This window comes from Scomber scombrus, chromosome 23 (assembly GCF_963691925.1).
Source record: "Scomber scombrus chromosome 23, fScoSco1.1, whole genome shotgun sequence".
Taxonomy (NCBI): Eukaryota; Metazoa; Chordata; class Actinopteri; order Scombriformes; family Scombridae; genus Scomber; species Scomber scombrus.
The window spans coordinates 6870095-6881275 of NC_084992.1; the positions used below are offsets into that span (position 1 = coordinate 6870095).

Sequence of the window (11181 nt, forward strand, 5' to 3'; positions counted from 1 at the left end):
AGAGCTTAATCTGGATAGACAGAAGAAGAGGAAGAGTGAGGAGGGAAAGAGAAGACGCAGAAAAAAAGACATATTGGAAAAAAGTCAGAGGAGGAAAATTAAAGGAGAAAAAGGGGCACAAGTGTTTTCCCAACTGGGAAGAAGATTGAGGAAAGTGTGTGTGAGTGTGTGAGTGTGTGAACGGGAGAGATAGAAGGAGAGAGTGTGTGTGCGCTTTCACCACTCTCCACTTCTTCCAAGCGCCACTACCACCACCACTACCACCATCTCCATGTCACTCCCCGGCTCTCCCCCGCTCCTCTCGCCGGGCTCAGGCGCCCCTACTGCGGCCACGCTCTATCGCTCCGCACCGGACTCGCTCCTCTCCTCCGTCGCTTCCACCGGCACCTCCAGCCCGGCGCACACCAACTCCAACTCCCACTCCCACTCGCACTCTCTGTCTCCGTCTCCTCGGCTCACCAGCAGCATGCTCAGCGCCTTCCTGCCCGGACCAGGAGGCTCACTTGCCGGCTTGGGCAACGGAGGTGGTGCTGGAGCTTTGGGTCCTCTCGGCGGGCTCGGCTCTCTTACCACAGCCGGCTTGACCCCCGGTTCTCCCGGCTTGGCGCAGACCACTTCTAACCCGGGTCTGTGCAGCGAGTGCAAGCTGGTGGAGGTGCACGGAGTGAAGGTGGCCAGCTTCAGCGTGGACGGCCAGGAGCTGATCTGCCTGCCTCAGGTGTTTGATCTCTTCCTGAAGCACCTGGTGGGAGGGCTGCACACAGTCTACACCAAGCTGAAGAGGTTGGACATCTCGCCGGTGGTGTGCACCGTGGAGCAGGTGCGCGTCCTGCGGGGGCTCGGCGCCATCCAGCCCGGCGTGAACCGCTGCAAGCTCATCTCCAGGAAGGACTTCGAGACGCTGTACCAGGACTGCACCAGCGCCAGGTCTGTGAATGATTTAATCACTTCTTTTTTTCTTTTCTTTTTTAGTATTTAAGATTTCTTCTTAAAGTCTTGATATGAGTCATTTCCTCACCAACTTCTGGGTGTGTTTGTGGGAATAAAAGTGACTTTTTCCCCTCTCCACATTTCTATAATATTAGAGGCTTTATGTCGTTTCCAGACTTTTACCCTGACATTTAAAGTCAATCTGTGGCTACAACTTTAATAATCTTGAAATGTATGTTCAGATGGGACACTCAGTAACAACTTGCACTATCTGTGTTACTCTCATTTTTTGTGTTTTAGAGGCAATGTGTCTTGTTTTAAGGCACATTTTCTGACATGTAACAGCAGATACTTCCAAGTATAGCTGTGATGATGAAGAGGCATTATTAATATTTGGTGATTTATTGACTTTTCTACTATATTTTGGTCATAATTTAGTAATAATAATGAGTCTCAGCTCAGCCAAACACTCCTATAAGATACGTTTTGTATATAATAGGAGTTAAAGACTATAATATTTGTCTTGTGAGTGATATTTTACAGTGGAAGTTAGTGTGTGTGTGTGTGTGTGTGTCTGGTAGTTAATCTCTGCCTGCATCACTGTGATATTCCTGTAATAGCTCTTTTTAGAAAATGACAGTTTTCTGGTTATTTGTATGATATCCGTGTAAATATTTACTACAGGCTCACCGACTTTATTTGTCTCGATTCGCCTCCGTTTTGTTATCGGTCTTTTTTTCTTTTTCACTTATGTTGTTTATACTCGATTGGACAGCCGAGCCTGATGTGTGTTTGTGCTGCTAAATGAAATATTAGTTTGGTGTTTTGGCAAAAATAAAATAAAAACAACAGAGAAACAGAGAAAGCAAACAAACGCAAAGCAAGCAAACAAACCTGCGTTGCTTTGTGTGTCATGTGTTGATTTAAGTGATGGAAAAGCTTCTCATACACATAATCCATTACTTTATATCTCACCAGCCAGTGTGTGTGTGTGTGTGTGTGTGTTAATGTGTGTGTGTGCAGACCTGCTGTACCTCTACCTGTCACCTGCTTGTTCACCGTTCCTATTAAAACCTCCTTCTTCAACCTTCATTTTTAAATAAAAACACCAAAGCAGCGTCCTGTGAGTCCTCCACCATTTTGCAAGGAAGGCGAGGTGCATCTGTAAACACGTTAAAAACACAAACTGACCCAAAATGAGAGACGACAGGAAACTCTTAAGACATAAAGATGAAAAGAAACCTACTTTTTTTTTTATTGTGCACCTAAATGTTAAATTCAATGATCGTGATGCACGACAGTAAACGCCTCACGTTTCCTGACACAGTTTGGATTAAAAACGCCTCTAATTTCCTAAATGCTGCAGATTAAAGTTTCTTTTTTCGCAGATGTGACAGCGCTGAAGCTGAAACGCAAAGAGCGAGTTTAATTTGCAGAGAAAGATGAAGATGTTTTCTTTTTTGCACAAAATGAACGTTTTGAGATTTCAGAAGATTCATTTATTGGTGGAAAAGTCTTTGCATTGTTCCTAACTCTGATTGCAACTTGATTTAGGTTAAAATAAAGCAGCAGCTGTCTCAAATAGAAAGAAACTGGTCTGATTTGACTTCAAATCAGAGTGAATTTGTTTACTTTGGCTCCTTTTTTGTGATAAGAAAAGGTAATTTTAGCTCAATTTGTTTCAAGACATCTTCCACTTTTATCTCACCGTCACTGAATCCCTCGTTTCCAGACGGCTAAAGTCATAAAAACCTCGAGATCCACTGATATTAAAAACAACATGTAACAGATGAGTTGCATTATAATACTTCTGTTACTAATATTTGATACAAATCTTTAAAAAACGAGCCGCTTTACGAGCATTTGTTGTTTTTTTTAAGGCTGTAAAAACAACATCAACAAACCAGAGAGGAGGAAGATGAAGATGAGGAGGAGGAGGAGGTTTAGCTTCATGGGAGCGCTTCAGCTTATTTCTAGAGCCTCCCTGCAAAGTGCTGCTGGAGTTTCTCGTCAGGGCTGCAGTGAGGGGAGGAAAAAAAGATAGGAAAAAGTCTCTCTCTGTCTCTCTCTCTCTCTCTCTCTCTCTCTCTCTCTCTCTCTCTCTCTCTCTCTCTCTCTTTCTCTCTCGAGGATGAAAGTGATAGTTTTAGGTGGCGGTTGTTCAGTGTCAGCTAATTATTAACAGTGTATTGTGTTGCTGTGGAGTCGCTGGATTGTCGGAGAGTGACCACACACACACACACACACACACACACAGACAGAGCCTTCACTTTTTATTAAGTTTCTCCATTTTCGTTCCTCTCCTTCTTTCTTTTTGAAGAGCGTTTGTGTCGTTTTCGCGCCCCTCCTTTTGTCTCTTTCTCTTTCTGCTCCTGTATCACTTTCTCATTTCGTCTTTTGCTATTTTTGACTCTTTTTATCACTTGCTCTCACTTTCTGCCTCCTAATCTCACCCCTCTGTCTCTCACCCCCTCCCTATTTAAACACACACACACACACAAACACACATTACATCAATGGTGTATTTCTGTCTCTGGCTAATTGTCTCTTCTTCTTTATCCCCGTCTTTCACCTCTTCTCCTCTGTCTCTTCGTCTCAATCACTCTCTTTGTGTGTGTGTGTGTGTGTGTGTGTGTGTGTGTGTCGTTCACTTTCTGTTTCTCACAAACACACACAGACACACACAGACACACACACACACACACAGCGGTACATGTCAGGGGTAATAATGAATCATGTGAATGCACATGGAACAACACGGCTGGAGAGCTATTGTTGTTGAACGCACAGCGAACACACACACTCCCCTCTCTCCAATCATATTGACATTCCTCTAATGCCTCTCTCTCTCTCTCACTCTCTACTAATGCTCGCTCGCTCTCATGATGTTAGTCTCTGGGAAAAGAAAGGAAAAATTAAAAGCACAAAAAAAAGAGAAAGAAAACTCCCACTGGGCTTCTGCATACTTCGTCTTCTCGGTAACCATGTGTGTGTGTGTGTGTGTGTGTGTGTTTGTGTTTCTCTCTTTGTGTGTGTGTGTGTGTGTATATAAAAGTCAGCGACCACTTACATCCACTTGTAACTCCGGCGCCGGTTTGGGTCAACATTACCACACGTGTGAACTCATGTTTTTGTTTTGCCTCTTAATTTTAGACTCCTCATCATCGTTATGTTGTTTTCCATTTCGCCATTTCCCCGAGATATTTAAAAAAAAAACACACAAAAAAGTCAGTTGTTTATCGTCCAAAGTGAAACAAACTTCCCACACGTGCTGCTAAAGTTGGAAAATGGAAATATTTGTGTGTTTTTAAAAGGAGATGATATCAACGCTTGTGTATGTGTGTGTGTGTGTGTGTGTGTGTGTGTGTGTGTGTGTGTGTGTGTGTGTGCTGAAGGCTTTAAAATAACCTCATGGTGTACAAATCTAGTTTTTCGTGAAGAGACTCTGTGTGTTTCGTCTTTGGTTTCGTTGAACTGCGAACACGACTTTCCTGCTACGGAAATAAACAAGAACTTGACGACATTTTAAACGTCTACCTCAGTGTATTGTCCTTCTTTTTGGATGAAATATGTCCTCATGGCAGGAGTAAATAAACTGATAAAAGGAAATGCTGCTTTCTGTTGGAGTTCCTCATGTAAGGTTGCATGTTGGATGTTTTCCTCTTGATTTATTGGCTGTTCGCTCTTTTTATTTCTCACTATCATAAAATATTCCTGATGTTTGTTTACTCTGGATGAACAGTATCTTTCTCTCTGTCTGTTTTTTTGGTGTGCGGTCTCTTGGATTTCTCTCCAAATTTGACATGGTGCTTATTGACATACAAACTTACCAACAGACACGATGTTGATATTGGATCATTCTGCAAAAAACTCTGTTTAAATCATGTCTAAAATACCTCCCAGTTTATTTGTGTCTCATGTATTTTATTTGAGAGATAGTTAGCCGGCGATGTTTTGACAAACCCAGAAAGTCATTTCAAGGCAGTCCTCTAACCATTTTGGATGAAAATATATTCAGTTTGGTGAATAATAAGAGATTTATTTGACCTCCACCTTGATTGGAAACACCTTCTGCTCGGGGAAACTGGTTAAAGATCCTTGTTACCTTGCAGTGGACGGCATATTTTTGCATCCAGGTGGTTGAAAGTAGAGCTGCATCATTAGTTGAATAGTTTTCTCCAGCAACTAATCAATGAATCTGCAGCATTTTGGATAATCCACTCATCATTTCTGTTATTTTTTAAGCAAACATGCCAAAAATGTGATGGTTCCAATATCTTACACATGAGGATCTGCTGTTTTTCCTCCATTAAACCTCCATTATACTCAGAAGTATGGACTCACTTCACACTCTCCTGATTGAGAAAGTGTGTCCAAACCTTTTGACTAGACCGGTCTATAAAAGGATCTTTGAAAATCTTGAGGTTTTTGGATCATTTGTCGAACAGATTTAGCAAATTGACGACACCACAGAAGCCTGTAAGAACTTTTGAATGGCTTTTTTTTTTCACAATTCATGATAATAATGTACAGATTAGTCAGATTAGTTGTTAGTTGCAGCCCTAGGTAGAAGATTCCTACCTTTAGAGCATCTGTAGGTGCTTCTTTAAGAGATCTTGATATGGAAACTGATACCTGTTACTTCTGAGACCCAAATGAGAGGCATAAACTGGGTCTGTGGTAAAGATCTGGTTATGATTTGGCATCTTAAACACAGAAATAAGACTAGTCCTAGGTTAAAAACAAGATTCTGTGGAAACATCCATTGAGAAACCACTGTAGTCTTGGACTACAGTTAATCCCTGTCCGGGAAATCGGCCTTTAGTCTGTTAAAGTTGAGGAACGTCATGGTTAGAGTTTCAAATCGGCAAAACTCAGTTTAGCTTTATGGGACATAAACTCCCAAATCTGCTGTAAAGTCTCTCTGGCTCGCTAAATAAAGGTCAGACTACTTCCTGCGTTTCTACTGAGTGTTTAGCACTACTGAACAACAGATATGAATATGATCATAATTCATACAGGGGAGACTTTAACTTACTTGTCTGATGTTAAAATACACAGAATTCACCTTTTAATGCCCATTTAAACCGTTTAATTACTACATGTCATGCGTACAGTAAAGTAAAATATGGCGGAATGATCCTTTAATTGTATCCGGGGCTTAAGAATGATTTATCGTTGCAAATCTGCTTCTTGTAAACACTCGCCAGTCCAAATACACACTCATGCACGCACACACACACACACACACACACACACACACACACACACGCATGCGCACACACACACACACACACACTATTAACTGTATTTGTGAATAATGCTCTAATATTAAGCGACTCCCACGCTCACTGTGGGTGGGATACCAGAAGAGAGGAGGAGGAGTAGGAGGAAAGGATAGTGGAGAGAGAGAGAAAAAAAGAGAGGAAAGATGGAGGCAGAGGAGAAGATACAAGAGGAGATAGGAGCTAGAAAAAAGGGGGGAGTGAGGGAGAAGAGGAAGAGTAGCACAGAGTTAAAAAAAAAATGGCAGAGTAGGGAGAAGACGAGAAAATGAGACAGGGGAAGAAGTGAAGAGAGAGAAAAAAGGATGAAAAGTATTTTGTTGTGATTTCACAGACTTTGCATTTGCATCCTCCTGTTCATTTCTTCTTCTACATGTTTAATCTGCGCGGCTGCGTCAGTGTTCAAATCCTTTAAATCTCTCTCTTTAAACATCTTCTTATCCCCAGAGCTTTTCTCTATTCACTTTCTCACGTTTTACTTTCATTTATTTTATCTGAGCTGTCCCTAACCCTTTTTAAAAAATATTATCATTATTATTATTATTAGTACTTTTTATGTTATTTCACTGGAATTCGTATGCCGGTCCGGTTCACGGTGGTTCGTCTGCGGCTGGGAATGTGATGTTGACCTCGATCTGACCCGACTACGACGAGGCTGCAAGTTTGAGCTGAGCGGCTCCAGTAGTCAGGTGAGCTTCAGTCAGAGCAGAGGCCCCATACAGCCCAGTTTGATGAAGTCTGAACCAGTAAAACCATTACATAATAACCTATAAATACTATATAATATGTAATTAAATCCATCTCGGGTCACCCTGGTAAGAGATACTGATAAAATGTGTCCAAACACACCGAGGCAAGTTTGTCCTTCACATCTGAATCACGTCGCAGGTCAATTATCTCAAGTTAGAAGATCAGAAGTCTTGATTGTGGCGAGTGAAAATAAGCGAGACTTGTGGTGCATCTTATCGAAAAACTTTTCACACTTAGTAGAGTTATTTTTCCAGTGGGCCGGATTTGACCCCCTTAGTGTCCCGGGTCTGGCCCCCGTGCCGTATGTTTGACACCCCCGACTTTGAGCAACAATTTACAAGTGTGATGATGTACGTTGCATTTTTAAATATTTGGGAAGATCTGAGCAGAGTGAACGTTCCCATGTGGTTAGTCATGATGCGTTTGGGTGCGCCTGGTTTTTTTCTCTACCTATGTGAAAAGAAACTGAACCAACCCATGCAAATTAACTGTAGCTTTTTGAAAAAACACACAAATATTAACATTTAAGAGGCTTCGACCATCAAATCTGGGCTCCAAATGATTAATCAATTATCAGAATAGTTGGCGATCGTTGTAATAGATGGTAATTAGCCAATTAATCGACTAATTGTTGAAGCATTAATTGTCATCTTCTGTTTTAATTTATATGATTTGTATCAAACACTGAGCTGGAGAGAGTTGAGTGTGCTCTGCCTTCCTTGTCACCTTCTTGTTTGTGTGTGTGTGTGTGTATGTGTGTGTGTGTGTGTGTGTGTGAGAGAGGGAGAATCGATAGTGAGTGACAGGAGGGAGGGTTGCTGATGTCGGAGTGTTATTCTGGGCTGTCCTTATCACGACAGGCTGTTAGAGCCCACACACACACACACACACACACACACACACACACACACACACACACACACACACACACTGACATGCAGGAGGAAAAAAGCAAAACGCACACATACACACACGTACTGATGATGGAGGTCGTATTGTCTGCAACACAGGGGGAGCGAAGTCGTTTTGGTTTGGTGAAGCATTGCAGCAGCTATATACACACACACACACACACACACACACACACACACACACACACACACACATACACACACACACACACAGCATGAACTCCTTTCATCAATTTGGTGTTTTTCATTCTTTTACATGGAGCATTAAGTTCTTTTAATGGAGCACAGTGGTTTGTAAAACACACACTCGGTCAGTTGTTTTGCCTTCTGGCTGAGGTATGTCTCTCTCTCTCTCTCGTGTGTGTGTGTGTGTGTGTGAGAGTGTGTGTGTGTGAATGTCTAGCAAGCACAAACAGAGCTATCAGTTGTCACACTGGGTCGGGTTACATCTGTGTGTGTGTGTGTGTGTTTGTGTAAAGTGTGTGTGTGTCAGTGTTCATATTCGCCTGCATGCGCCTCTTTTAGTGTGTGTGTGTGTGTGTGTGTGTTTGTGTGTTGCTCTTGTCATTTGGATCTTGCTGATATTTGTGTGTGTTGTTTCTGTTAGCGTGTGTTTTTCAGGTTATCGTGTGTGTGTGTGTGTGTGTCTGGTTTCAGCTCCGCTTTGTGCTGTTGGTTAATTGATAAAGGTTAAAGCGTTGGCCGGCGGGGAGCTGAGGTCACTGTGTTGCAGTGTGTGTGTGTGTGTGTGTGTGTGTGTGTGTGTGTATGTGTGTGTGTGTGTGTGTGTGTGTTTGTCGGCTACTCAGACGTGTTAACAGCCACATACTCACACTCTTTAAACACACTTTATTATTGATCATTGATGAAACAATATGTTTTCAAAACATGCTTTTAACATTTCTGGAAGTCCTCTAATGCCCCCCCCCCCCCCCATTGTTTGATGATGTCACACGGGAATAATCCATCATGTAGAGCACTGGTTCCCATTTTAAGGGTCACCAAAACTTCACGGGCCCTCTGGATTTTAAGGGATGTAAAATAAAGATATAAACTGTTAAACTAGTGTAGAAAAAACAGATGAATAGCCTAATCCTGCTTGGGTTCGGTGATATGAACAAAATCAAATATCATAATATTTTTGACCAAATACCTCGATATCGATATTGCGATAATATTGTGAATATTAATAAACATACTACAATACTGAAAATATACCAGAATTAGCCCAAAGGATAGTTTTCATTGCTGATGGAGATTTCTGATAAATAATCATCAGTAATGTGGTATGTTCAGGAAAACCAGGAAAAGACAACACTTATACCGTATCACGATATTACTAATATAGAATCTAAGACGATATATAGTCTCATATCACGATATCGATATAATATTGATATATCACCCAGACTTGACCCAGCCTCATAAAAGTATGTTGTTAAAACAATAAGATTCATCTCGTCATTTCCCACAACTCACCTGTCAGAGGCTCTTTTACAGCGCTTTAGTTACCATGACAACAAGCTCACTATTGGCAGGTAAGGAGGCGAGTCGGCCGAGCAGAGTAATCACTACTGGAGCTCGTCCATTATGACTTACTGACTTCAGTGGGAAAAAATGCATAGTCGACTTAACATTTACAAGAAATCTTTGACTAAATGGAAACAATTTGACTCAAATATTATCAGATTAAATGACTAATAGTCGGGCAGCTGCAACTATTTTCCTGTTTACTCACCAAAGAGGAAGAAGAAGGGTCATAAAAGATGTGAATATTTTCTGGTTTCTTTATTCTTTTATGACAATAAACTGAATATATTTTTGGATTATGGTCTGTTAAAACAAGATATGCAAATAAAATAAGATATTTGAGGTTGTCATCTCAGACTTTGGGAAGTGGTTTTCAAGATTTTTCACCATTTTCTTACATTTTATGGACCAAACAACTAATCAGTAATGAAAATAGTAAGTAAGTAAACTTTATTAATCAAGCATGTTTCAAAACTAGAATTACAATGAATTGAAAGATTAAAAAAAGGAAGTTAATAACAATATAAACACAATAAAACTACACATAGTGAAGCCACACGTTGCACAAATGAACATTAATTGTGGCTCTAGTTGTGTTTACGTTAAGCTTAGTGGGTATAAACTTGTATCAATATAACACCTTTTCTGTTTATCATATAATCGGATGCTCACATACACTCTATAAATATTTACCTCAGTATCGAGAACAGATATTTTTATTTAAAAACTCGGTTTCTGCTTTTTCGTAAGCTACAACCTGTAAGCTACTTGTCGGTGTCATCTTGAGTAATCTCCTCCGTTATAATGTCGGGGGGCAATAACGCACTCGGGAGGCCTCTGTTATTTTTCAATAACAGCACACAGCTCACGGTGGATGTTATTCCAAACATGTTTAATGTAACGTGAGCGGTGTTATTTCCATCATGAAACTGTATACAGTATCATCTTTATTACATTTTCTATCCAGGCAACTTGGTGGCAGTGGACTTGTGTGTGTGTGTGTGTGTGTGTGTTTGTGTGTGTGCGTCTCAGGGGCAGAAGAGGAGGTTTCATGCTTCACTTGCCAGCCAGCCTGGGCGAGAGACATAGAGGAAAGATGCTCTCTCTCTCTCTCTCTCTCTCGCTCTCTCTCTCTCTCTCTCTCTCTCTGTTTTCTGGATAGAGGAGAGTGAAGGATCACACACATAGAGAGAAAGAGAGAGAGAGAGAGGTGAAGATCAAAGCAAGAAATATGACCCTCTGTCACCACGGAAAAGAACTGATCCTCTCCCTCTGTGTGTGTGTGTGTGTGTGTGTGTGTGGGTGTGGACTGAACAAAACAGCGAGAGGGGAGAGGCAGGTCAACGTGTGTGTGTGTGTGTCTGTCTTGGGAAATAGATAATGTTTCACAAAGGCTGTTTCAGTCTCCAACTTTTGGCTTTTGGCTCAACTGAAGAGAGAGACGAGAGAGAAGAGAGAGAGAGACAATGACTGTGATGTAAAGAGAGAGAAAGAGGGAGAGAGGGATGAGGTGTGATTTGAAAGACGGATAGACACCACGTCAACACTTTGCCGGCTAAATCGTGAACGACAAATGTCCTCACAAGCATTTTCGGGTCATTTTTTTGTAAAAATCTCCCTTAAATCTTTTGTTTTTAGGAGCATCACAGCCAACATCTGGTTACTCAGCTGGTTAAACATTTGTCACGTCCACTAACATGCTCTCTGTTATCACATATACTCTGCTTTTTAAAGGGGATATATCGTTGTTTTTGTGCTTTCGGATGTTACAACTT

General features: G+C 41.3%; 1 protein-coding gene across 1 annotated transcript in view; it reads left to right on the top strand.

The window, feature by feature from the left end:
* Window positions 1–204: 204 nt before the first annotated feature.
* LOC134005916 (dachshund homolog 2-like) overlaps window positions 205–11181 on the top strand; it is a 109665-nt gene continuing 98688 nt past the window's right edge. The window contains exon 1 of the mRNA XM_062444952.1: window positions 205–927. Within this exon, the coding sequence (XP_062300936.1) occupies window positions 272–927 (656 nt within the window). The 5' untranslated portion in view covers window positions 205–271. The remainder of the gene's footprint in view (window positions 928–11181) is intronic.